This window comes from Argentina silus (assembly GCF_951799395.1).
Source record: "Argentina silus genome assembly, chromosome: 9".
NCBI lineage: Eukaryota > Metazoa > Chordata > Actinopteri > Argentiniformes > Argentinidae > Argentina > Argentina silus.
In genome coordinates this window covers 11,591,537-11,619,383 of record NC_139663.1, presented here as the reverse complement: position 1 = coordinate 11,619,383, position 27,847 = coordinate 11,591,537, and the positions used below count along the sequence as shown (strand labels likewise).

General features: G+C 43.5%; 4 protein-coding genes across 8 annotated transcripts; all 4 read right to left on the bottom strand.

Annotated features, from left to right (window-relative positions):
* Window positions 1-19: 19 nt before the first annotated feature.
* slc25a17 (solute carrier family 25 member 17) lies at window positions 20-3,299 on the bottom strand. Its single transcript, XM_083677525.1, has 9 exons — window positions 3,080-3,299; window positions 2,792-2,852; window positions 2,636-2,702; window positions 2,358-2,509; window positions 2,086-2,202; window positions 1,523-1,671; window positions 966-1,061; window positions 781-866; window positions 20-613 (listed from the first exon to the last, which is right to left on the bottom strand). The coding sequence occupies exons 1-9, from the start codon at window positions 3,152-3,154 to the stop codon at window positions 463-465; spliced, it is 954 nt and encodes a 317-aa protein (XP_083533651.1). The 5' UTR covers window positions 3,155-3,299; the 3' UTR covers window positions 20-462.
* Window positions 3,300-6,990: 3,691 nt separating this feature from the next.
* LOC310809986 (uncharacterized protein) lies at window positions 6,991-12,159 on the bottom strand. Of its 3 annotated transcripts, none has more exons than XM_083677553.1 (11): window positions 11,974-12,159; window positions 11,382-11,504; window positions 11,161-11,265; window positions 10,825-10,958; window positions 10,529-10,600; window positions 10,362-10,416; window positions 10,049-10,204; window positions 9,148-9,335; window positions 8,817-8,883; window positions 8,315-8,611; window positions 6,991-8,108 (listed from the first exon to the last, which is right to left on the bottom strand). In XM_083677553.1, exons 1-11 carry the CDS (start codon window positions 12,002-12,004, stop codon window positions 7,495-7,497), a joined length of 1,842 nt encoding a protein of 613 aa, XP_083533679.1. In that variant the 5' UTR covers window positions 12,005-12,159; the 3' UTR covers window positions 6,991-7,494. The 3 variants fall into 3 exon arrangements, with proteins under 3 accessions (XP_083533679.1, XP_083533677.1, XP_083533678.1); XM_083677551.1 differs by lacking the exon at window positions 11,974-12,159 and adding an exon at window positions 11,830-11,942; XM_083677552.1 differs by lacking the exon at window positions 11,974-12,159 and adding an exon at window positions 11,830-11,942 and having other exon boundaries at window positions 10,529-10,582.
* A 647-nt stretch (window positions 12,160-12,806) lies between these two features.
* LOC310809297 (uncharacterized protein) lies at window positions 12,807-15,532 on the bottom strand (the record flags this gene model as incomplete). Its single annotated transcript, XM_083676492.1, has 4 exons — window positions 12,807-13,757; window positions 13,964-14,256; window positions 14,533-14,607; window positions 15,355-15,532. The coding sequence occupies 4 exons, from the start codon at window positions 15,530-15,532 to the stop codon at window positions 13,089-13,091; spliced, it is 1,215 nt and encodes a 404-aa protein (XP_083532618.1). The 3' UTR covers window positions 12,807-13,088.
* Window positions 15,533-16,092: 560 nt separating this feature from the next.
* LOC310810056 (uncharacterized protein) lies at window positions 16,093-26,068 on the bottom strand. Of its 3 annotated transcripts, none has more exons than XM_083677655.1 (25): window positions 25,642-26,068; window positions 25,128-25,302; window positions 24,543-24,776; window positions 23,784-23,897; window positions 23,443-23,573; window positions 23,010-23,066; window positions 22,829-22,874; window positions 22,478-22,588; window positions 22,124-22,312; window positions 21,625-21,758; window positions 21,361-21,417; window positions 21,186-21,231; window positions 20,909-21,058; window positions 20,638-20,754; window positions 20,405-20,538; window positions 20,128-20,184; window positions 19,955-20,000; window positions 19,009-19,131; window positions 18,719-18,858; window positions 18,473-18,541; window positions 18,031-18,158; window positions 17,715-17,832; window positions 17,542-17,616; window positions 17,259-17,402; window positions 16,093-17,004 (listed from the first exon to the last, which is right to left on the bottom strand). In XM_083677655.1, the coding sequence occupies exons 1-25, from the start codon at window positions 25,795-25,797 to the stop codon at window positions 16,918-16,920; spliced, it is 2,838 nt and encodes a 945-aa protein (XP_083533781.1). In that variant the 5' UTR covers window positions 25,798-26,068; the 3' UTR covers window positions 16,093-16,917. The 3 variants fall into 3 exon arrangements, with proteins under 3 accessions (XP_083533781.1, XP_083533783.1, XP_083533782.1); XM_083677657.1 differs by having other exon boundaries at window positions 18,473-18,538; XM_083677656.1 differs by having other exon boundaries at window positions 19,009-19,128.
* Window positions 26,069-27,847: the final 1,779 nt, after the last annotated feature.

Below are 27,847 nucleotides of genomic sequence, written 5' to 3'. Positions count from 1 at the left end.
AATTTGAGCAGAAGCATCCTTTATTTCCTAATAAATATCTGTATTTATTAATTCATTTTACCTTTCAAACTAATCAGAAGGAATCCGAGTTCATGCTTGCGTTGCATACATCGTACAATTCATACATACATACATTCCACTTATAGAAGTCAGATAGACTCACCAATGACACACAACCACTACTGCTGATATTAATTGAAGCATTCCCAGTGATTTGACAAAGTGTGCCACAAAAATATTATTACATTTAGTAGTGTAGAAAAACGATTTTAAAAGCATGTACAAAGATTGATTAAATCTGGTGTCTCAGGGAAACAAATGCTGTTTACTCTCACAAAAATGTCAATGACAGAAAATAAATACAGTGAACAGAAATAAACAAACACAAGCTGCTTTGTTCAGGCACATTGAGACAGCGCTGAATGGGTCCTGTCAGTAGATTAGTAGGTTAGATGTCACAGGTCAGCGGCTGGACACAGGCCTCTTCATCCCCATGACTCTGAAGGTGCTGCTGGCGATCTTCTCATAGAGCAGGAACATGAGCGCAGCAGTGAGGACCGTCTGCAGGAGTTTGGCCTCCAGGCCTTTAAACAAACCCAGCATGCCATACTTCCTGGTTGGGTCAAAAGACAAACACAACTTAACTGCATTGATCAAGAGCAAGGTATAGCAATATATTAATGTACTGTATAATTTGGATATGTATAGTGAGTGGCAGTCGTATTGTGAAATGCATGTTTAAGAAGGTGTGTGTGTGTGTGTGTGTGTGTGTGAACCTACCTCACTCTGTTGATCAATAGATACACCACACTTCTCAAGCTGCTCAGTAGTTGTGATCTCTCTGGGTGCTGCTTATGTTGACCAAACTGAAAACATAATGCAGAAGATAAACAACACTGTAATTAGGACAGAGAGCATATGACCACACACACCCACACCCACACCCACACCCACACCCAGCCTACCCTCAGGATGGACTGCACAGTCTGTAGTGGGTATGTGACGGTGGTGGCTACTGCTTTGGCAATGGCACCAATCAGAAAGACCTCCGCAGATGACAGCTAGAGTAGCAAAGAGACAAACATGTCACAAATGAGTAACTCCAGTCCAATATCCATCTAACTGTACCTACTGTATGTGGAAATGGCAAACCAAGACAGGAGCTGTCCACTTCTAAACATTGTAAGTGGTGGAGGTTTACATGGGCCTTTCAGTTCTAGCCAGTCAATTCATAATAAGCCTATCCACATAAGCCTATCCAATAATAGCTAATCTCTTCTCCACATATCTGGTCTCTTCTCATCCACATGATGGGGTGATCAGTGGGTCAGTAAGCAGCAGTAAACAATCTAGTTCATCACCTCTCTTTCCACTAACCCCTCTCTTTCCACTAACCCTTCTCTTTCCACTAACCCCTCTCTTTCCACTAACCCCTCTCTTTCCACTAACCCTTCTCTTTCCACTAACCCTTCTCTTTCCACTAACCCCGCCCACCTTAAACACACCCCACCCCTCCACTTACCTCTCGGATTACCCCCATCCGCAGCTGCCTCTTCAGACCCTCATAGATCATGAACTGGACGGCTGGGTTTAGGACCAATAAGAGAGATGGGAATGTCCCGTTCCACAAGGACCCCACCCCCTCGTCCTGGACTATCTGCACAAAGGCATCTGATGGACAGAGAAGAGAACAGAGAGGAGCTCTGACTGTGCCCTCCATAACAGGCCTACAGGTAGACTCTGGGATATGACATCATAGCAAAAAACGAGCGGGGCATCGCTGCCAGAGACTTTTAAAAACTGAGACGCGACAGCCTAGAGCGTCAAGAATGTTGTGCAGTTGTGAGCAACTCTGTTAGACTTCAAGTATCTTTGGTTCTCATCCAGACAGCTGTATACTTTAGGCTAGTTTTCAGAGAAAAATAAAAAATAAAAAAAATAAGTTGCTCTGTTTTCACAGGGGTGACATCATATCCCAGACTCTACCTTTAACAAGGGACACATAAACAAGTATGTGTACTAGAAAGGGAGGGGGGGGACCTATGTGACAGCTTCACTGTCTCCAACTTGCAATGTTGTCTTTACCCATGATGCCAGAGTAGTTGGTGGGACGGATGTCTGCATTCCGGAACTTTGCCCCCTGGAGCTTGAGCCTGGTGTTGACCACCCAGAGAGGAGTGGTCACAAGAACATTCACTACACCTGCAGAGAGAGAGAGAGAGAGAGAGAGAGAGAGAGAGAGAGAGAGAGATGGACAGAATAAAATAGAGCCCTGAGAAATGATAGACAGACCTGAATTCACTACTGGTCTATGTTAGTGGTATCAGAAGTGTCTCATCCTGGAGTCTGTAAGGTACCTGCAGCAATGCCAATGAGCAGGTCACTGCCTGGGGTTGACTTGTGTCCCCTGAGTCGGCTGGCCTTCAGGCTGTGGAAGCAGTAGAAGTAGACGAAGTTGGAGCAGCAGAGACTGCAGATCACTGGGAACCAGCCTCTGTAGGGCGCTTGACTGCAAAGGGGACAGAGGACGAGGGAAACATCTGGTGATTCTGTACTGATGTAAAAGGTCATAGAAACACTTACATGGCCATGAAATTAATTACATTACAGTGTGAGGAAGAGTAAGTTTACTCACATCCCCTCCTCCTTGACAATCTCTGCCAGAATGGCAGGGGTGCATTTGGCATTCCTGTTCTCATCCACTGTAATAAGAGGAACAGTACTAATATGAACTAAAAGCATAATATATGTTTTCTCAATTCAGGATGGCATCAAAGGAAAAGAAAGGTACCTTGGAGCCGTAGTCTCGCAGTGTCCAGCGGGAAGAAAACTGTCATTGCTGTCACACTCCCCTTAAACACATACAGTAGCTTCTTCAGGCTATTATGCAGATTGTTATGCTAACATCACGATGACATATACTGTATTTTACCTGATATTTACCGGATATAAACTATAACTGCATCTAATTGGCAGTATCTCTAAATCTCTAAAATGACTGAAACACTGTCACAAATGTTTTGATAGAATGCAAGTTTATGAAATGAACGCGAATACATCAAAAACAAAGTTTACTTACCATTGCTCCAGCGACGGCGTGCACTAAGCTTTCATACGAGAAAACTTCGACAAGTCTAAAGTCTTCAGAACCCATTTCATTGAAGTATGGATAGATATGCAATTGTTCCGCTTATTTCCTTTTTTCTACAACGCAGAAGATAGCCAATGTTTTACTTTCAAGTAAACAGCTGTATCGACGTCTTTTCAGCCACATTAATGAAGTACTTCCGGGTCACGGAATTTCGAAAGAATTCAAAATAAAAGTCCCAAAGTAATAAGTAAATAACAAAAACTGATAAACCCGTATTTATTCATGATTTATGAAAAAACATCGTCTAAACATAAACAATGATTCGTATTTGTTGATATTTAAGTGACATTTGTATAAAATGTCGGTTTTAAAACATGTTTTAAGGTCAAATAAATGCAGCTAATGCAAACCACTGTATATTAAATATAGATTGGCTTATAGCGCAAAAACTATTCTATACGCCGCGGTAAATGTATTGTAGCAAATACCCAGAAGAGTCTGTAGTGATATATGCTGTCATATCATGGGGCACTGCATAATTGCAACTTTTACTGGCCTTTGAGTCCGCCCATATCATTGGCCACAATGCAAATCACTGTATATTAAATATATATTGGCTTATAGCGCAAAAACTATTCTAGGCGCCGCAGTAAATGTATTGGAGGGAATGGTCACTAGAGTCTCTACTAACCAAATCAAATTTGTTTTGGAGGGGCACTGTGTGGTACATCCAGCAACACTACATTTTCCACACTCTTCTAAGCCCCCAATGCAATACACTGTAATACACTGTACATGAGATACCTATTGCCTTATAGAGCATGTATTGGAGGAAATATGCAGTAGAGTCTGTAGAATCAATATATGCTGTAATATAATGGGGCACTGCATAATTGGGATTGTTCTTGGCCTTTCACTCCGCCCATACCATTCGCCATAAACACCAAGATCCGCATTTTCAACACAAATGTAAAATCTGTCCTTCTCTATGGCTGCGAAACATGGAAAACCACGCCAGACTCAAATGTAATTGTTTAGGCTTTTTTTTTTATCCAAATGCCCACACAATGAAATGATGTTCAACTCTCATCTCTCCTATTGTTTCCATTTTCAATAAAAAGAAATATGCATGACAAATTCCCAACACTTTGGAATGTTGTGAAGTGCCGCCCTACCCAGTCTGGTATGGGAACTCACATTCAAACCATTTTCAAGTCTGAATTATCCCATTGTTCCCATTTTCTGTCAAGACATTGGAATGTTGTCAAGTGCCCGCACTATAACCTGCTGGACAGGACTCGGACTCTCACTGGTGAAGTAACTGAATTGGCTAAAATGAATATGTATAGGCCCACAGTGATTTGCATTGTGGCCAATGGTATGGCTTACTTGACTTATTCCTCTTGGCCCCCTTGGGAGAATAGGGCGTCCACCATGGCTCTCCACCTCACTCTCTTCTGTGTGAGGGCTTTTAGCTTGTAACATGCATTTATTCATAGAAGTAGTTTTCCATCACACATTCAAATAATGACTGTCATGGCACATCATTTACACACTTGTGTACTCCACTTTCACACAATACAGAAGTACAATTTGCATTTTTAAATATTTTTGTATATATATATATATATATAACCCGCACACAGATGTGACCACTGTATATCATATACAAGAATCAATCAAGGCAATTAATCAGTCAATCAGTCACATACATCTATCAGATTATCATTTTGCATCATATTCAATTTGTCATCAAATCTGTATCAGTCATTGAGAGTCATCTCTGTCTATTTAAATGCATCCACTAGTCTCTCATCATGTCCATAATGGGTGTTGATGTTTATGGCTCCAAAGAGCTTATCCACCACCTCAGCAAGGGCTTTACAGACGGCCTCTCCCCCTTTCCTGTACAGATAGGCCAAGGCAACCCCCAATGGCACACTGACAAGGCCTGAGAACCACTGGAGGGGTAACCCCAGGTATAAGACTCCCACCCCAGCCACTGTAGCGCTCACTAACCCACCTAGCATAGGTCTGGAAGACACCTGCCTCAATGTGGATACACCACCCAGCCACCCCAACCCAAAATGCCACCACCCCAAACCCAGCAGCACCCCTATGGCTCCCAAAGTCCTGAGGTCCCTCCCAGTCACAGTCCCAAGGACGCACCCTACCAAGGCTCCTGTGGCCATGCAGCCGGGGGTCAAGCTCAGCACCATTGTGACAGCCCCCACGGTCACTGTGGCGGTGAGGAGAGGAGCCATCCTGAGCTTGCCGCCCTTCACCACGTTCTGGATTGCTACAGTTGCCAGGATGCACATAATGCCCCCGATGGGTACCCCACTCAGTGCAGCCACCCTAGCCCCCACCCCAGCCCCTCTCAGACCATTCCCCACTGCCTCCCACAGTGCCCCAGGCCCTGAGAGCTCTGACACCCGCCCCACGCCCTCTGAAATGCCCAAACCTGCTCCTATCAGTAGCCCCAAGAGAGGGATCTGGAGTACTGATGCAACCAGACCCGTAGATGCAGACAGAACCTCTGCTATCCATACTGCCAGGACTGCAGCTACCCCTCTGAGTAGCCCGTTGGCACCCCCTCTGGCTGTGGCTTGCAGCACCAGCTCCACACAACCATGGTAGTCCAGTGGCCCTCCTGGTGTCATTGACCCTGCCTCTACCAGGCTCTCATCCACATCCCCTAGTCGTGCCCATGCTCCCACAGAGAGAGCTCCCACCACAAGCAGCATGGCTTCAACAAGCTCCCTGTGACATCTCATAATGCCCTATGTGTTCTCCACCTCTCTTCTCCTCAGGACACAGAGTTGAGCTGTTTAATCTCCACTTGTTTTAGTCTCCATTGGTTGAGGTTGAGGCTCCTCTTCGTGAATCCCAGCAGCTGTTGGAGGAGACTAGTCCTATGTTGACCCACTGTTGGTGCTTCCAAGAAGATCCTTTTGGTATAACAGGGTGAACACTGGGGAAACACTCCGATGATACAACTCAAAAAGCGACTTTCATTACCATTACATTGACAGTATTGAATATTGCCTATATCCGTTCTAGTCAAACATACTGTTCACTTACGGTTGCCTCTTAGGTGCTAGGTACTCTAAGGTGCTGATCTCTGCCTCTCTTGTCTGTGTCTGTCTTTTATAAGCTGTCAGGCTGCTGAATATGTTTGGGCGTGTGTTTTACCGGTCGGACAAGATGCCAGTGAGGTACCTTAAGAGCTAATTTCACCTGCTATTTCATCATTCCTAAAGTATCACGCATGTGTTTTATGTGTAATGGGAGGTTTATGCTCAACACCATACGCATTTAAGCAAAACATCACACTGATTCTGCCCTCTAACAGCGGGAATAATACATTAAAATACATATTACCACTCTTAAATGCTGTTGTTGTTGTTATTATGTTAATTATAATCATGTTAGGAAATGCAATCACTGCCACACTGTGTTGCAGTGTTAAGACAGGAAATGAATGAGTAATGGCTATGAGGATAATGTTTTACCGTAGAGACATTTCATTTACATAATATAGTATGTATATATTATGTATATATACAGTATGTACATACTATGATATCTAATAATAATCAAATTATTATAATATTATATAATATATTAAACCTCATGGTGCCCATCAAAGGCAATACACCCTTCTTTACACATGTATTTTTGGATTGGTTACGATGGAAAACACTGAATGAATAGGCCAACAATTTAACAACAACAATTTAGTAAAAGTGGTTTAAAACCCACTTACGGTCATTGGGTTGGGCCTCTACAGGAGCAACCTACCCTTGTGCAACCTACCCTGGGAAACGTTCTGGAACGTATGATTGATGTTGCATTAGATTAGAATGATATAGTACAAAACTGTAATTGTTCAGATGAAAGAAAGAAAGAAACACTGTTTATTGGCCATGCAATAAATTTTCATCAATTGTTGGAATGTGGTAGTATTTGCACCCCCAAACCCCTGAGACAATACACTTGCACTGCATACCCCCCCTCTGAGACAACACACATACACTTCCCCAAGGGAGCACAGGGTCAGCCATATTCGGCACCCCTGGAGCAGTTAGGGGTTAAGTGCCTTGCTCAAGGGCACAACGGCAGTGGTAGGCAAGAAGGTACCTTAGATATGATGCCAGCAACCTTCCAGTCACCAGCTCACATGCGGCTCCCTCCTGGGGTGGGGATCGAACCAGTGACCTCTCTAACCTGCCTGCCTACCTGCCGATGAGAGCTTGTGTGAGTCAATTTAATGTTCCGTACATTATGAGAATATAAAAATAGTACTGTTGTAGTTTTCCCACCCCATAGACAACAGCTTCACAAATTCATGGCTTCTCCTGCATTGCATACACCCCCTCAGCCTTGTCTTTCCACCGAGGTCACTTGCTGTCAGCCAGCCTCTGCAGCAGTGCGATGACTGTGTCCAGTTTGGAGGAGAGCAGCTCCACAGCCCTGGCGTTCCTACGCTGGGTGTAGAGCATGAGTGCTTCCCTCCTCTCACGTCTCCTCTCCTGGGTCTCTGCCCTGCTGCGACGCAACAGGTACGGGGGGAAGCGGCGGATGTTCGTTCCGCGAACACGCTCGGGCTTGGAGGGAACACTATGGGACACAGGGATCTGAGAGGCTGGGGTAGAGGACTTGTTGGGCTGGGAGGGAACACTATGGGACACAGGGATCTGAGAGGCTGGGGTAGAGGACTTGTTGGGCTGGGAGGGAACACTATGGGACACAGGGATCTGAGAGAATTGGGAAGAGGAGGAGTTGGGCTGCGGCATGTCTGTAATAATCTCGTTGGCGTCCTCACCGGTGACAGCCAGACTGCTGTCTTCAAAGCCTGACATGTCAACATCATCATGATAATGGCTTTCTCTTTCAGCTGCATTCACCACAGCTTCTTTCTCCACTTCCTCCTCTTCTCTTACCTGCTCAGTCTTCACTTCTTCCTCCTCATTCTCCATTTTGACTGGGGACTCCTCCTCTTCTGTATCTGATACTGGAATACAGATGTTCTAAGATGTCACTGACAATACTTGAAGATACTTATGAAAGCTTCATATTACATGCTTTTTTTAAACTCACAGAGATAATAATATATGGGTCACCAGGTCCCGGTTTGCCCTCTCATAAATGAACACAATGTTCTTGGTGTCTTATCTTCAGGGGCTTCTTACAATATCATACATGATAATGAATACAAACCAATGATTACTACAGTAGGCAGACTGAAATGAGCAGGGAAAGGGTGGGCCTTCTGCTCGTCCATATCATTGGCTGTCCCGGAAGAGGGTTTGTCCATGAAGGGCTGGTTGGATGGTTTGGACTCCAGGACTCTATCTAATGTGTCGGTCTCGGTGTGTCTTTTATCTCCCTTCACCTCCTCTCCCGTCTCCTCGTCCCCCTCTTCTCTCCCATGCATAATTTCCTCTTCTCCATCTTCTGCTTTTTTTTCATCCTTCCTGCTGGCTTCATTCTCCTCCTCAAATTCCAAGTCTGACACTGGAATAAAGATGATTGTTAACAATGATATTAAACTTGAAAAAAACAGTGAAGCTGCAATGGTCCCTCTTTCCAAAACACAAACATAACATATCATAACACATTAATAACAGGGTCCCATGTTTCAGATAATGGATTACATTCAAAGTAACAAATACTGTCATTCATGTTGGTTAATCTTCAGAAGATCTGATTAGCTATAAACCTGTGGCTGAGGACTCTGATTGGTTGGAGTCCTCTGATTGGTTGGAGGGAAACAGTGCTCTCTTGATCTACAACAACAGAACAGACAGTCACAATAAAGGCAACGTCTTCATCAATAATACTGAAAAACTATAAAGAAAAAAAAAAAGATCCACTTCTCTGTGAAAACCCACCCACAGTAAAAAATAAATAAATAATAATAATAATAAAATTTAAAAAAAGAAAAGAAAAGAAAGAAAGAAAGAAAATAAAGAAAAGTTAAAATAAATTTGATAAAAAGCAATTGCAACAGTTACAATCTGACAGATGTGTTGAATAACATGAGTACTTACCGTTTCTTGTATTCGAGGGGACGACCTGATGGAGGAAGCTGGGCGGCCAGGCTGGATACTCTCACTCCCTGCGACCTCCAACAATCTCGGCTGGGGAATATTCTGGCAGATCTGCTTCCGTTTCTTAGCCCCACATTTCCCCTGAAACTCGTCGGAACCAGGGATGATAGAAATGCGTGTTTTTGTCCCTGCGTCACAAATATAGGGAATGTCAAAAATACACCACTCTCAAGACAAACGGAAGAACAGACAGATCGAAGGATTATTTTGTATCAGTGTTGCTTTTCAGGTAATAACACTAAAATGAGGGAAATTGTGATAGAAATATTATTCATAGAGATGTGTTCAGACAGAATACTTCTGTATGCTTATAACAATGTACTAGGCCTGAGTATTGTTGTTGGGCAAAGCGGGGGTTGGGGGTAGGTAGCAGACTGCAGGAAACAGTCCTTGAGACACCTGTTGTTGACAAGGTGAGCTCCAAAACACCATCACACTCTCTGTCCTTGATTGTGTTCTTTAAGGAGGAAGGTAGCTGAGCTGCATCTCAGAGATTTTACTGGACTTCTGTTTGGAGTATCTCCCTGCTTGCAAGTGTAATAAACTCATATTGTGGCTTTAACAAAACCCTTGGCTCATGAATCACACTTTTGCTGAAATAAAATACTAAAGTGGAGAATTTCCACGACAGAAATAAAGATCAAATCAAGTTGGAAAGCCATCTTAAAAAGTCTACATACGTGCATCTCTGTTTCTACATTTTTCACAATACAATATCCCCTTCTGGAAGGGACTGGTTAACCTCCAATTTAGCCCTGGCCAGATTGCTCCCACAGGTAACAGTTAGACTGCTAACTGTGAATCTTGACATATCATCATCATCATTATGTCTGCTGCTTACCTGTGCTCTTGCTCTCAGTAGCATTTGCCTCCTCACACTCCTCCACTTCATCCTCCCCCTCCTCCACAGTATCATGATCATTTTCCACTACTCTATGTGGTGTCCAGTCTTCATCTTTCTTTCTATCGTCTTCGTCGTCGTCGTCCTCCTCAGATTCTGAGTTGGACAATGAAATAAAGATTGAAGAGTGATTTGAGAGGCAGATTAGATGCTTTACATTACAGTGTATACAGTACATACATTGTAGTGTATTATAGCATAGTGTTTGAGGGATTCAGAAAGCTAAAGTTGTGATTATGTCCTGAATACAGACCTGAGGAAGAGTTCTCTGTTTCACTAGACAACTGTGCTCTCTTGGTCTGTAACAACTGGAAGAGAAACAAAAAAATCCTCACAAGCTTGCGGTAGACCCACAAAATTACAGAAGCTTCCATATTAAAAACATTCATTGTTTTGAAATATAAAACAATAATCTCATACCGTTGCATTGTGGCTCCTTTTCTGCTTGATGCATGGAGATGTCAAATGTCCCTTCTGAGGTGGGTTTAATTGCTTAAGGTTACATTCAGAAAAGTAATTCTGCTTAATCCTGAGTACTCCTGTATTGCAGTACAACATAAACTGTTGGGTTTGGTCAGGTATGGAATGGTATGTAATAAATTGCAGTAAAATGCAACTACAGTAAATGCAGTAAAATGCTGCTAAATTTTAAAAAGAAAGTATGCAGCTATCATTGTCTGAGGACACCAATTGCATTATCCCCTTCTCCCTCTCACCTCAAACAATCTCTGAAGGGGTACTCTATGGAAGTAGATACTGATCTTCCATTTCTTGTTAGTGTCTTTCCCCCCAAACTTCTCAAACCCAGCGGGAGTAAACCAGTTTCCTTCAGACTCAATGCAGCTTTCTCCTGAGACACAAAAGTCAGGTCACCCCTATATGAATAGACTAGAGGACTACACAAAGGATCAAATGGGGAAAGCTTTTCTTACTGTGGTAGTGTGTGTGATCTGTAAATGTTCTTTTCAAGAGTGTATGGAAGAAAAGAACAGTTTTGTGTAACAGCAAACTCAAACAGACTGTACAAAGTACCGTATAACATTTAGACGCACCTCTGCTGAGCTTGTCTGTGTCTAGTGTGCCCTCTTTGTCCCCACAGGTGACTGGCAGCTGGTTGTTGTAACTTGACAGGTTCAGGATGTCCACAGTAGGAGAACCTTAGAAACACAGTGAGGACACAAACACACACACACATTAACTCGGAAACCTTTGGACCCCCCCCCCCCCCCCCCCGACACACACACACACACACACACACAAAGACTAGACTCACATTGGACTTTCCTCTTTGGTTTCGGGGTGCAGATGGAGGACGGGCCAGGCTGCTCTTCATCTTCCTCACTCACGTTTATCTTTCTTTTCCTCTTTGTTTTCCTCCTCACCACCAAATCCTCATCTTCATGAATTAATAAAAATATCAATGTTGAGAAGCTACTCAGAAAATGTAAGAAGTTGAAGAAGACAATTGAAGAAGTTAAATTACACCAAAGCTACCATTGAGAGAAATATAGTTTGTCAAACTAAAGCTACTTTGAAAAAGTAGTTCAATACATCGAAACTACTCGATGAAATAATACAAAATAAAGAAACATGACTGCAAGAACAGATCACTCTGGAGTCGAATGTTAACAGGATGTGTAATTTATTACACAAAGAGGCAAATTGTTGAAACACTTTGTAGAACATGTTTCTAGGCCAATAACAAATGTCCTTGTCCTTACCTGACACTATATTTCTCTCAAGGGTAGCTTTGGTGTAGTTTAACTTCTTCAGTTTTAGGGTTAGTAATTTGGTTAACAACATGTTCTGAGTAGATTCCCCAATACTCCTTATAGTATTCACGCGTTTACATGACAACAACATACCCGATGATGAGCTTGCCTGTGGGTTTTTCATAATGATGATGCTTTTGCGACATGAAACCGGATTGTTCTAGGTGTCAATTTGAAGAGATGTGACATCTACTGCATTTCTTTAGTTATTATCCATTCCATACCAATTGTTAGTTGGAGACTGATTGCAGCTTTCTACCGACTAATGCAAATCGCTGTCCATTGTAGAGAAATAAAAGTGAAAGTAAGATTTTCTTGATCATGTGACGGGAAATCCTGGTCGGTCCGTTCAGGAGGGTGTAACTTTACACAACGTTCAGATATACATGTATTGTGTATAAGGAGTGTCTATAACTGTTCTGTAGATTGTAGTCATGTCAGCTCATACAGTACATTTGTACTACTATTACTATAAATTGTGAATGATTCACCTCAGAGGAAACGCCTGTATCCCTATCCAGTAGGGGTCACTGCAGTCCATCTAATCTCAGCAATCAGACAGTCCAACAGTTGTGTCGTGTAGTTAGAAAAACATGTCACATAGTAACCCAACACCAATACTATTAAAAGGATATTCCACTCAAAATACAACCTCAAACTATTTTCCACTTACCTTAGCTGTAGTTGACTGATTCACCCTGACAGTTTGTAGGAGCATTACTTTGCCATACTTAGATAAGAGTAAGAGTATTGCTGTAGGACCACATTTGGTGTGAAAACATGCCTACAACCCCTTACAGACCCTCCAACGACTGTTAACCCTTATTAGAAATGTGTCCCCTTCTAATGACAGTTCTTACATCCAACTAGTGAAAAAATGTGTGAAACATTTATTCAAATTGTAAACTGAAAACAGTTATGGGGGATCATTATATATCACATCAGCGAGAACAAAGAGAACACACAGTGACAAGCAAGTCAAGTCTTCAATCTACAGAGCTTGTTGAGTCAACTTAACGATTGTCCATTTCATGTGTCTAATTCACCCTTCTGAGCTGGGTTGAGTTGTACTGTGTTGGCCTGGCTAAGTATCCACCATAGTTTGTGTGACAGTGTTGTAAAGGACAGTGTGAAAAGAGAATGTTTGAGCCAGCACAGTACAGTTCAGTTTGCCCTGTAGTGTGAAACCCCAACTAGTCGCGTCACGGTCACTTCCTGTCAGCCAGCCTCTGCAGCAGGGCGATGACAGTGTCCTGTTTGGAGGAGAGCAGCTCCAGGGCTGTGGCCATCCTGCCCAGGGACTGGGCCATGCGCGCCTCCCTCCTCTCGCGCCTCCTCTCCCGGGCCTGGGACCCACCGGTACCTCCCTGCTCTGGGCCGGCCTGCTCCTCCTGCCTCCTCAGGAATTCCTGCAGCTGGGCGGTGTGCTCCTCCATCAGGGTCTGCTGCTGCTCCAGGAGGGAGGCTGCCACAGAAGAGGAGGAGGAGGAGAAGGAGGGGGTGGAGGAGGAGGGAAAGGAGGAGAAGCTACGGTGCTTCTGTTTGCGCAGGCGCCAGCGGTTGACATGGGAGGGGGTGCGACGGGAGGCCAGGGGAGGAGCGACGGGGGCGGGGGAAAGGTGTGGCTGCAAGAGGTCAATGTTATGGGTCGTCCAGGGGGAGTTTGTTTCCATGTGGTGAGGGGAAGAGAGGAAAGAGGGGTCGAGGTTGGGTATCTGCGTGCAGGTGGTGATGATGTCACCGTTTGGAAGAAGGAGGGGTTTGGACTCTGTGACTTCGGGTTCTGTGGCGATGGTCGTCATGGGCAGGGTTGTTACAGAGACAGAGGTGTTGTTCATCTGGGCTCCGATAGTGTCACCAAGCATGGCATCCATCATCTTATGAGAGAGAGGGGGAGAGGGAGGGAGGGAGAAAGAGAGAGAGAATAGGTTTGGAAGAATGATTAAAGTTTTGCTCCACAATAGTAGAGCATTTATGCTTCAATAAACATAAACCCAGTACAGATCTCACATCTCAACATTCCTTAAGAACATTTTTCAACAGCTCCTTTATACTGTATATCAGTTTTTGACACAAAACATACCTCAAAGTATTCCCAGGAGGTCTTGGCCTGGCCGGTCTCTCTACCACGGTCTTTGACCCTCTTGTAGGTGACAATGAGGTTGTTCCACTTGCGGCGAATGCGCTCCACAGGGAAGGGGTGCCCCTGGGCCTCCAGCTCCCTCTGGACGCTCTGGAAGAGCTGTGAGCGTTCCCTGGTCCCGTACAGACTCCAGCTACGCCCCACAGCCTGGATCAGGTACACAATAGTCTGGTAGCTGAACTCTGAGTTTGACGTCCTTTCTGGGGTACAGGGAGTGGACTTCATATCCTGGCCTGCGAGGAAGAGAGGAGGGAAGGCGGGATGGAGTGGAGTGAAAATTAAAGAAATACAGAGACATTTATTGCGTCACAGGTACATATAATTTCTTTAGGGCTTCGGCGGTTCCCCCCTCAAACCTGTTCTATACAGTACTGACACAGAATAGTATAGTACAATAAGACTTTCTGTCTGTCTGTCTGTCTGTCTGTCTGTCTGTCTGTCTGTGTGTCTCTCTCTCTCTCTCAAGATGAGATGGGAATGAGATGAGTCTTCTCAGTGATTTGGCTCACCTGGAGCAATCTTTAACATGGATTTGCCATCTGGATCTGTAGAGGAGAAGAACCTGCTGCTCGTACTCACAGGATCTGGTTGGGAGAACAGAGGCAGGTGTTCAACAGGGAAAACGAAAACAGATACATTGGGCACTCAGTCAACAGTTATCCAGACAGCTATAGGCAAAACATAGACCCAGATATAGCATCCTCCTCTATACAGTCCTATGGACAGAGAGTCAGCTTTGTCATATATCGAAATAAAAATGACCCAGCCAAGACACAGTTGGCAATAAAATCCTTCTTTTACTGCAGGTTCGTCGGGCATCAAGCTTGCCAAAGTAATTTAATAGCAAGTAACGGGAGTTAGCGATCTAACTTTGACCAAATCACAAGTTGGAGCTAAAGTTAGCGGGCTTCGTAGTATACCTCTCGGGTAGTTGAAAAGTGCGTTTCTTGTTTGTTTTTTTAAGGCACATTTGCCGAAATAGACAACCACCAGAGGAACAATCAGAGTGAGTGAAAGAAGGATTTTATGGACAGACACACACACACACACACACACACACACACACACACACACACACACACACACACACACACACACACACTGTGGCTTGGTGGGGTCATTTTTATTTAGATACATGACGAGGTCTCCTACTCTATCTGTCCATAGGACTCTATAGAGGAGGATGCTATCCGGCTAACCCAGATAATGATTTGGGAGAATGATAGGTAAAATCATTCGCAGAGATCTGTAACAACTTTGCAGAGTAGATTAAATAAATTAACATGCAAGACTCAACACATAATACCAATTGATACAGCATATCAACTCACACAGTAGGATGCGGGCAGTAGTGTTCGGTTGTGAATTCCCCTGTTCTTGATTTGTTGGACCGTCTCCTCCGGGCGCAATATCATCACAAGCTGCAGACTCGGCACCCTCGCCGCTCAAAATCAGCGATGCTGCTGCGTCCTCTTCAGAGAGTGCCTCAGTTTTCAAATGTCCATTCATTATCGCCACGTGTCTTACAAGCGTCTTGCTTTATAATGAGTATTGAGGAATATTGTGGAAATATGCACGAGTTTGACGGTCTTCTTTTAGCTTTATTGTATTGAGAAAAGTTTTTACACTCTGAATTCCTTTGCACTTTTCAATACTGAACGAGTTGTAATATGAGAAAATGTCGCTCTCAAAACAAATGTTCTGCCACTTTAGAGTAGTATTTTGGTTCTATCCATGACACCCGTTCCCTTCATTTCAAAACAGAAATATGGCTGCGTTCGTTCTTTACTGAGCCTGTCTGCGCAACGCTGCTGCGCAACTCTGGGATATGCTGCTGGCATCTGTGGTGATGTAATACACAAGCGCAGGCAGCTCTGCTGAAAAAACAATGCAGACGCTGCTGCTTTGCAGAGGGCGCTCTTGGCTCGTGATTATGGACGGGTTATACAGACAGCCGGTTCTCTCCTCGAAAGAGAACCATCTACAATCTAGTATTGATTATGTCATTCGTTTGGATCATTTGGAAAGTTGAATGGTAATGAACTTATACTGAACATGAAAGAATCAACTTTTAACTTTTTCCTTTGGTTTATTTTCAGAATTAGATATCAAAATTAGAGGTCAATGTAAAAATACATTTTAAAAAAGGAAACAAATAATACATTTATTATAAATGTGAAATGCTGCTAAATAACCTGCAACATGTCATCTCACACATTCTCAGACATTTTGAAAATAAACAACATTCCTCTGTTACTTGAAAATTATTACACTAAAGGGTCAGTTTTACAGGCATACTCCTGTCCTGTCCGACTATTATGATGTCACAATACCATCTGCATTCTCTGGGTCTTTGAGTTGTCATAATGCTGTCTACACTAAACTATTTGTGATATCACAATTGTGTCTGCACTGGAAAGGTCTTCATGATGCCAAAGTGTGATATATTTGTTTCTTTTTCGTTTTATAGGCCCATCTCAATCTACTTGTTATTGTTTTTTTTAAATTTAGTTAAACCCTCCCCCGCCGTATTTCTGTATCTTTGTGTCTTCAATGTTTGTGTGGGAAAAAAACAAACATTATAGATTACAAGTAAAACACATGATTGTCTGATGTTGCAGTTTGTTGGCCAAGTTCGGCCATCTAATCTTTTACAATGTACTGTACCAAATGTTTTTATTTAATGTGAAACCATATATTGTACATTTAACATGCAATGTTATTACAGCCCTATGGTTTTGTACAGACTGACTGCTGTAAAATTACTGAAATTACTGAATAACTATGACATTGAAAATTGAAGATGCATCACATAGATTTTGCGGTCTGTGTGAATGCTGACTACTCAGAGGTAAGAAAATCAGGCATATTTCCTGTGGTCTTAGAATAGAAGATCAAAATTTGATGTTGAAGATTCTCATGAACTCCCTCTGAAATAAGTCCTTCATTCTGGCGCCTATGTTCCGGATCTCTGCATTATCCTTCAAAAAAGGAGGAGAAACACTATTGATTTAATCAAATCAAACTTAATTTGTAAATAACATTCCGGACATCAATACAACATGCTTAGCAAAGTATAAAGTCTTATAGATATAAAAAATATATTTAATTACAGGGAAGAAAGCTTTCTGAAAAGGAATCAACATCACCACTGCAAATGTAATAACACGTAGTTTGAATTCAGCTCAAAATGTGTGTAGTGCAGTGTGTACTGCAGTCTAATACTGTGTCTTACTTTGTTGAACCTGGCACAGTTGTCAAAGATGAGCCGAAAGTCAGACAAAAATGGTTCCATTGTCTGATACAAATTGTTCTGCAGCTTCTCCGCAATCATGTCCAGCCACATGGGTATCTTTATGACGTTTTTGTCGCGACTCAGCTGATGAATACACACAGACACAGTATATAAGAATGTATATATACTGTAAGTGAACGTTGAGGTAGACCTCATACACACTGACAGATGCACACGCATGCACACACTCTTTCCTTTATTGTTTGCACGCATGCACACTTACCAAGCAGCAGGGATCATTAGCAAATATCTGGTCCTTGTCTGCGTTGTATATGAACAGGAGGAGGTAATGGCATTCCTGTGAGAGAAACACTCTTCTTTATGCATCATATTCTACTGATCAAAAGGTGAGGCTTAATTCATACAAAAGGTTCAAAGGTTATTCAGGCTCCTCACCAGTAGGTGGTCAGTGACTGGGTAGGATATGACTGCCTGGAGATCCTTCTGACTGGGGTAGAGCCACTTCTGGGTTGCCTTTAGTATACAGAACGTGCACAGCCATGGACTTTCAAACCTGTATGGACGGACAGACACAGGCATGCACGCACGCACACGCACAAACACACACAAACATAGGTTAGGACAAATTAGGTTCCTCCATTCTACAGAGTGCACACATTTCCATTTTCTAAATAATGTGTAAATTAAGTGATGATGTCTCCGTAAAGACCATCATAACTCATAAGTCTCTGTCTCCGTCTTTAGAGCTCACCCCAGTATGGCATCATCCACATGGGGGAGGTGACAGGTCTGATGGAAGGAGCGGGGACACTGCTCACACAACACCAAACTGCCCTGGGCTCTGCAGGTGAAGCATTCATCATCGTTGTTCTGTTCTTGCTGCCACCACAGAGAACAGAGGAGGGTGAGGACAAGTGGTTCAGATCTACCATGGTTTACAGAGCGATGTTGAATACAGTACGTCAGACATGCACACTTGTAATGTCACCCTCACAGACAGTTGCCACAAAAACATTGGAGAAAAATTTACAAATAGTGGTATTCATAAACGCAATAATGACATTTCTCGCAACAAACAAGAAAAAGTTTCAAAACACTTTCGAAATATCAGATACTAAGGTATTTGTTGGAGTCCCGTGATTGGCTGATTGTGGTTGCTATCCATGTTACTCAAGGGATGAGGGGGAACTTACCTGGTATCTTGTGTCCTGGCTGCAGAGCCTGCACCGACACTGGACTTGGTGGTGAGTCAGGACACCCTTCTGAAGAGGAGACAAGAGTCACACCATGTATCCATACACCTCTGTTATCATCTTTAAGTAACTCATAATAATACATCCTTTGCGCACGCACACAGTCATGCATACACACGCATTCCTACAGACAGACACACACACACACACCTCAAAATGTCACCTTATCCCTTGTATTACACTCACTTTTATGAGATAGCTGAGCGGCTTCCCCTCCCACTGAATGTCTTTTATCCAGGAGCCACCTGACACTGCCATCCCCACATTCATGAACTCTGCTGGGGTTACCCAGCTACTTTCCGTACGGATGCTCTTCCCACGGGTCCCTGAGGCAGAGAGAGAGAGAAGGAAGCCCATCCCAAAATCCCAAATCAAAACATTTCCTTAAGAGAATGAATGTCTCCATCTCTTGAACAAGCACACACACATGCACTCAACACATTTACATGAAGACACACACACGCACGCGCACACACCTGATGCAAAACGATAGTTGTGTAAGGTCCCAGTGAGGGACCCACAGGACACTGTGTAGTTGGATTTCTCAACACGGACAGACAAAATGTCATCTTCCTCCTCTTTCTCTTCCTCCTTCTCTTCTGGCACCAAATCAGACAAACAAAGAATGAGGATAAGATAAGATGAGCCATTTAGCTGACGCTTTTATCCAAAGCGACTTACATTGCAGTGAGTGCATACATTTTTCAGTATATATGGTCCCAGTGGGAATCGAACCCACAACCTAAGCATTGTTAGCGCCATGCTCTACCAACTGAGCCATAGAGGACCACACAAGAGGAGTGACACAAGAGAAGCAGCACAACTTTTGGTCCAAACACTTGTAATCTCTCGCCTTGACTACTGCAATGCACTCTTGGCCGGACTCCCCACCTCCTCCATCAGGCCTCTGCAGCTCATCCAGAACGCTGCCGCTTGTCTGGTGTTCAATCTCCCCAAATTCTCCCATATCACGCCCCTCCTCCACACTCTCCATTGGCTCCTGGTAGCAGCTCGCATCAAATTCAAGACCCTAGTGCTTGCCTACTGGGCGGCAAAGGGAACAGCCCCTCCCTACTTGCAAGCAATGGTTCACCCCTGCTACCCCCCTGTACAAGTTCTCTCCTGCTAATAAAATAAATAAATAAATAAAAAATAAAAAGAATAGCCTCCTGGCAGTACGACTGCCAATGGCCCCTGGTGTGAGCATTGATTACTTTGTCTTATGATGACTGTTGGATAGATGATTCACTTACTTAAACAAAAGTCGCTTTGGATAAAGGCGTCTGCTAAATGCCATAAATGTAAATGTAACAAGAGGCAGGTCAGATGGATTACAGCAGTATCACATAGATTATTATGGATTTTTGAAGGATTCAGAGAGATTACTTTGAACTGGAATCTGATTATTTACTGTGTACTAACCTGGGACCGATTTCTCCAATGCCTTATAGGCTAACAGTGAATTAATCTAGAACAGGAGAACAGGGCTGGTGGTTACACATAAATCCCAACAAGGCCCAAATCTTCATGGTGAAAACATTACAAATTAAAAATTATGCTGTAATGCAAATCAATTAAATTAATTAATCTCAGACCTGTCCACTGTGGATACTCTTCTTCCTTAAAAAGCCTGGACATATCAGATGTCCCTCCTGAGGTGGGTGCAATGATGATGGTGATGATGGTGATGGTGATGATGATGGTGATGGTGGTGAGTTGGGCGACGGGTAGAGAGAAGAGGACATTGCAGGGTTAAACGTTTTATTTATTTAACCATGAAATGGTTTGGATAGATCCCACTGCAAACGGTTTAAGCTGCCCACACATTGCACTATCTGGGTTGGATGTCTCTCTCTCTCCCCTTTACTGTACCTTGAGGAGTTTGCCCAGAGGGGTGTCCTGACAGAAGACATTCTCCTTCCACTTGCCATGGCCATTCTGTGTCCCCTGCTTCTCAAAGACTGGAGCAGTGACCCACTCCTTGTTGACCAAGATGCACGGCTTCCCTAGAGCATAGGAATAAGGGTTCAAGAGGGTAAAAACCCCAAAGACAAATGAACTGTACACAGTATCAGATCCAGAGAATAACAACATTTTATCTTCACCTAGGGCCATTTTATCCCTATTGAGCATGCCCATTAACTTCCCACAGGTGACGGGGAGCTCGGTCTTGTATTGCGGCAGGTTCCAGATGTCCTCCTTCTCTGGCTGCAGAGTAGAGCCTGGGAGACAGAGGAACAGTAAGGACATTGGGGTAAATCATTTCAGAACCGTTTCACTGAGAACATGGCCTCTGAATCTAACCCTGACCTAGCCTCAAGTTAACGACATACAGAATCAGACACAGACAACAACAACAAAATCGTCCCTTCTCACCTCTGTCGCCATTCTGTGTGTCCTTTAAGTTCCCACACGTGACGGGAAACTGGTTCTCGTAGATCTGTAAAAATTCTTCTTCATCCTTCATCTCCTCCTTTAACACTTCTGCCTCCTTTTCCTCTTGCTCCTCCTCCTGCTCCTCAGGTTCTGAAGAGTGAATGAAGAGACAGGTGAGATGCTTCACTGCATCAAAGCGTGCTTGGAGAGGTCAGGTCTCTAAAACATCTGATAACAAAATATACCTGTACTTTGAAATCAAACTTTGTGTACTAACCTGGAAGCGACTTCTCCAATGTATTATAGGGAAACACTGCTCTGATCTAGAACAATAGAACAGGGTTGGTGGTGGTTACACCAAGAAGTCACAGTGAGGCCCAATTCTTCATGTTTACAAAATAATTATGCTGTAAATCACATCAAATTGAATAAATGAAAGATTGATCTCATACCTGTCCACTGTGGACAGACATCTTTTTTTGAAAGCCTGGACATATCAGATGTCCCTTCTGAGGTGGATGTGATGATGATGATGGTGGTGGTGGTGGTGGTAGTGGGTTGGGCGTAGGGTAGAAAGAAGAAGAGTAAAATAGTAAAACATTTTTACATTAAATGGTTTGGATACTGCAAACTGTTTAAACTGCCTCACATTTCAGAATAAATAAAAATGCCTGTAGGGGTTGGATGCCTGTCTCCATCTCTCCCCTTTATTGTACCTTGACGAGTTTGCCAAGAGGGGTGTCCTGACAAAAGACATTCTCCTTCCACTTGCCATGGCTATTCTGCGTCCCCTGCTTCTCAAAGACCGGAGGAGTGACCCACCGGCCATTGAATAAGATGCACGGATCACCTAGAGCACAGGAATAAGGAAGGAAAGAATTAATAAGGAAGTCAGGAGGGTATAACACTCCCAAGACACATCAACAAGCTGACTGTGGAGGAGGAAGATACAAGATAACTGATAATCAAAAAGCATCTGTTTGCACCTTGTGAAACAAACAATGCTACTTGTCAAAAACGACAGTTCAACTACAGTATTGTAACTGTCCCACCCATCAATGTATGGTATTCATTCAAACATACCCTCTTCAAACGGAAACTCAATGGGAAGACGTTGCAGTGACTAGTGGAAATTACTTAAAATACAAACAAGCAAGTTTCACTTCCCAAAGTCAAATGAACTGTACAGGTTTTCTCTCCGTCGTTATCTCTCACCTACGGCCATTTTGTCCCGATTGAGTATGCTCTTTAATGTCCCAGAGGTGACGGGGAGATGGGTCTTGTATTCAGGGAGGTTCCAGATGCCCTCCTTCTGATTAGAGCCTCTGTGATAGTATTGGAATTGGGGTTTGTCCTTATTCTTCTGCTTCTTCTGCTTCTTCTTCTCTGGCTTCAGAGTAGGGCCTGGGAGACAGAGGAACAGTATAGAGTTGGGGTCAATCATCAACATGTATCTTGCCACTGAGAACATGGCCTCTGAATCACTAACCCTGACCTAGCCTCAAGTGAACTGCACACAGAATCAGACACAGAGAACAAAAACATTTTCTCTTCATTGTTGTTTCTCACCTCTGACATAATCTTCTTCTTCTGCCTCCAGCTCCACCTCTACCTCTGCCCCCTCTAACCTTTCTTCTTCTTCTTCCTCCTGCTCCTCTTCCTCCTCCTTTACCTCATATTCTGAAGAGTGAATAAAGAGACAGGCGAGATGCTTCACTGTGTCAAAGCGTAATTAGAGAGGTCAGGACTCCAACTGATGATAACATGTGCACCAGTAACGATGGATCTATCGTTACGTGTGCTCATTACAATGAGGGAAGAAGCCACTCTATCAATTTCCAATCTATCATTTTGGATATTGATTGAAGGATTCAGAGAGATTAGTTTGAACTGAGATCTGATTATGAACGGTGTACTAACCTGTGACTGAGCTATCCAACATGTTATAGGGAAACACTGCGTTTATCTAGAACAACAGAACAAAGTTGGTCGTTACACAGATACATCACAGCAAGACTCAAATCTTCATGGTGAGAACTTGAACAAAATAATTACGCTGTAAATCAAGTTAAATTAAATCAATGTAAGATTTATCTCATACCTGTCCACTGTGGATAGTCATCCTCTTTTTAAAACCTAGACATATCAGATGCCCCTCCTGAGGTGGGTACAGTGATGATGATGATGATGATGATGATGTGATGAGTTGGGCGAGGTAGAGAGGACATTGCTTTAGAGAGTAGTACTGTGTGTCTCATAGTGCAGTATATCTTCATTTAGGGTTAGGGTTATCTTCAACACTGTGGCTGTGGTCTATTGCTCTGTCTGGCCAAATGTGTTTGTACTACATCTAGTAATTCTCCAAAGTAATATTGCTTTTAAGAGTAGAAAAGAAGACATTGCAATATAATAGCCCTACTGTACATGCATTTAACAGAATAAGATATCTGATATGGATAGATGTCCCACTGCAAAAAAATACAAATGCCCTGTATGGGTTGGATGCTTGTTTCTCTCTTTCCCCTTAACCGTACCTTGATGAGTTTGCTTAGAGGGGTGTCCTGACAGAGGATGCTCATCTTCCAGTCTTTGGAGGTCCCTTTCGCAAGCTTCTCAAAGGTGCTTGGGATGACCCACTCCCCGTTGACCAAGATGCACGGCTCCCCTAGAGCACAGGAATAAGGAAGTCAGGAGGGTACAACACTCACAAGACACATCAACATGCTGACTGTGGAGGAGGAAGATACAGGACATCTTCTGATCAAATAGCATCTGCTTGCACCTTGTTAAAACAGGCCTACTAATGTCAGTTGTCAAAAACTGCTGTTCAACTATAGATAATAATAAAACATTTCTCTCCATCGTTCCCTCTCACCTCCGGTCATTTTGTCCCTGTTGAGTGTGCCTTTTAAGTTTCCACAGGTGACGGGGAGCTGGGTCTTGTACATAGGACGGTTCCAGATGTCCTCCTCCTTCGTCTGAGCAGATGCTGGGGGATGGAGTTGGGTTCAATCATTACCATGTATCTTGTTGTGCCAGTGTCATTGCTTATTTGTAATGTGTCTGACAATTACGTACAGTATATGCTACCCAAAGGTCCTGGGTCCAGCAGTCTGCCCTGTTCTACCTCTCATCTGTTTCCCCTACTTTTCTACTGTCTCAATAATTGTGAATAATAACAAAACAAAAGCTCCCCGTTTTAAAAAAACATAAAACAAAACATTAATCTCATCACTGAAAAAATGGCCACCGAATCACTAACGCTGAAATAGAGAAGTGTATTCCTGTATAGAGCTCCCCTTTCAAAGCTAAAACTCACTTCCTACAGTAAATTCACCTTACTGAAATTTTAAGATACACCTTCCTGGACCTAGATTAGGCTATCCTGAACTAAAAATCATTTTCAATAGAAGTGCTCCACTGAAAGTGTGATTTAGCCCAGGTCAGGATTTGGCTTAATCTCTGTCCAGGATATCACCCCAAAAGAGGATATTTTTCAAAGCTCCTCATATCAAATGGTATTCACTATTCATGTCAATATTTGATTACGGTATGTTTGAGGTTAGAGAGTGATGTTAGACATTCCCACTCAAACCCTGTTCTCTCCCCAGAGAGACTGAAACTTGGGACTCACTGTAGGTGGGCTTCTGGGCCTGGGTGGACCTGGATGATGGGCCTGGCAGCTCATACTCAATACTCCCGCACATTTCTTTCTGCTTCTTTTTCCTCCCTGTCTTCTCCCCCTCCTCTCCTTCCTCCGGAGCCTTCCTTTTGTTGTACTTCTCTCCCTCCACCTTCACTTTTGTCTCCACCACCTCAACTTCTGGCTCCTCCATCTTCACTGGCAGGTTGTAGTTTTTGGATGATCCTGCAATTGGTTGGATGCCGTATTGAATGAACACCACATATCACAGAAAAAATGGTTAGCTGAGGTCTCCATACAGAAGAGCATATAATACAGTATATCCTTGTCCCCAGTTAATACAGGAAACATCACTCTTACTTAACTCATAATCAATGATGATCAGACACTAATGATCAATATCTAATGTATTTAAGATAAATACTACAAGTAACCTCAAATATATAACAGCAACACCCTTCAGTCTGCACTGACCACATGCTATAAACTACTGTAAGAGTGAGGTAGACTGCACCTCCCTGTATGAAATATGTTTAATATAAATAAAGTTGATCCTTATTGTTAGACAGTACTGACCATCCAGCAGGCTGTTGCGGAATAGGCAGAGAGTGGGGTACTGCTTAAGGAGGTGATCCTTGAACACACATCTCCAGAACAACTTGATATTTTGAGGTCTCTCTGTCTCCAACCAGTCTAGCAGCTTGTACATTCCCATCTCTCTCTGCCCTTTACTCTTCATCTTGATCACCTTCTGCACAGGGAATGTTATGCAGTATTTAACAACACAGTTAGCAAATACAATGGGTTTAACAAGCTCTGATCCCAACTGTGCAAGGCTGTTTAAATGAAAGGGAAAGGTGGTGGGTGAGATGGGATTAGTTGGGGCGGCCCATTTCATCTCACAGTCACAATAACCTAAAACAAAATCTAAATCAGACACACCTGAAATCAAACAATATATTATGTAACAGCTGGGTGCAAGGACAAGCAAACAGAAGCAACTTCATGTATGCTTTAATGTTTCAGCGCATGTTATTTGTGCTGAGGGGTGTGTTACTTGCTATTCGTTTGGTTGTAGGTTCTCACTCACTTTGTACTGGTCCTCTGGAATGATGTTGTCGTCTCGGAGCTGGTTGAGGAAGGTATACGGTGGATTCAAGACCGACATCTCTGTTCTCTTGGAACGGAAAAACTGCAGTAATTCTTCATCTGTTAAATAATCCAACGGGTCCATTGGCATAAACATTTCCTTATTTTGAAGAAGTCCGCGAATGCAAAATACAAAAACTGATCATTTAACGTTTTGATTGGCAAAACATGCTTTGCAAATATTCAATCCAACTATGCTTGATGATCCCTAAAAGAAAAAACTAAACGGTCTATTTATGACGAGACCACCAGCGAGCGATCCAACGAGAGACTGTAATCAAAACCAGTTTTAGTGGAGCATACACTACATTATTTTCAAAGAAACATTGATCCAATTCTGCACCAACCCGCTCCTGTTCGCCTGCAGAATAATAATACGGAAGTGGCGCATCTGGGATATGACGTTAATGAGAATAGAGCGGGGCGACGCTTTCAAAACAGAGTCAACTCCAGCACGCATATCGTGACTGTGGGCATGCGAGTGCCTACAGTTGTTCACAGCTTTACTTACTCCATGATTGCCACAGCTCAGATGCTGCCAATCAGAGGGCTGGTTATTAGAGTCAATCAGAGGGCTGGATATTAGAGCCAATCATAGGGCTGAATATTTACATTTACGACATCTAGCAGACGCCTTTATCCAAAATGACTTACAACAAATGCATTTGTCTAAGAAAGTGAATCATCTATCCATCAGTCATCATAAGAAAAATAAATCTATGCTAGTGCCTGGGGCGATTGACAGTCACAATGCTAAGAGAAGGAAGAATTAATAATTACTTTATTTAAAAACAAAATGTATTTACAGTAGGAAACTGTACAGGGGGGTAGTGGGGATGAGGAGGTCTTTAGGAGGGACAGTCAAGATGTAACCTGAAGAGATGGTTCTTCAGTCTGCAGCGGAAGATAGGTAGTGACTCTGCAATCCTGGCAGCAGTGGGAATCTTGTTGCACCAGCGGGGTGCCAGGACAGTGAAAAGCCATGACCGAGTAGCGTGACTGTGATGAAAGTGATGTGATGCGTGATGTGTTCACGGTACATTTCTGCCTTTGCCCAGGTAAGGCTCCACAAGACTGGTGCTAGCACACATGAGGCCCCTGGTGAAGACATCCTTGGACCCCCTGCAGTTTTCCTACCAGGCAGACATTGGTGTGGATGATGCCATCATCTACCTGCTACACAGAGCTCACTCCCATTAGATAAGGTTGGCAGCACTGTGAGGGTCATGTTCTTTGACTTATCCAGTGCATTTAACACTATACAGCCCTTACTACTTGTGGATAAGCTGCTGAGGATGCAGGTGGACTCTGCCATTGTTTCCTGGATTACAAACTACCTGACCGACAGGCCACAGTTTGTACAGCTGCAGGGATGTGTGTCAGACTGGGTGGTGAGCAGCACTGGCACCCCCCAGGGGACAGTTCTGGCTCCCTTCCTCTTCACCCTCTATACCTCGGACTTCAGGCACAACACAGATACTTGCCATCTGCAGAAGTTCTCGGACGATTCTGCTATTGTGGGATGTGTCAGTGGAGGCCAGGAGACCGAGTACAGAGGACAGGATGCTGGACAGTTTTGTTGAGTGGTGTGAGCAGAACCACCTGTTACTCAACATCAGCAAGACAAAGGAGATGGTGGTGGACTTTAGGAGGACTAGGGTCCCCCTGCCTCCTGTTTCCATCCAGGGAGAGAACGTGGAGGTGGTCCAGATCTACAAGTACCTGGGGTGCACCTGGACAATAAACTGGACTGGACTGGCAACACAAATGTCCTGTACAAGAGGGGCCAGAGCCGGCTTTATTTCCTGAGGAGGCTCAAGTCCTTTGGCGTATGCAGGACTCTGCTGAACATATTCTACCAGTCAGTGGTGGCCAGCGCAGTGCTATACTACAGTGGTATGCTGGAGGGACAGCATCAAGGAAGGTGACACCAAGAGGCTGAACAAGCTTATTAGGAAATGTGGTTCTGTCCTTGGTGTCACCCTGGACACTGTGGAGGAAATGGCCAATAGAAGGATGAGGACCAAACTCCTGGCCATCATGGACAATCCCTCTCATCCCCAACATGATACTGTGGCAAAGCAGAGAAGCTCCTTTAGCAACAGATTATTACAACCACATTGCACTAAGGAGCGCTATAGGAGATC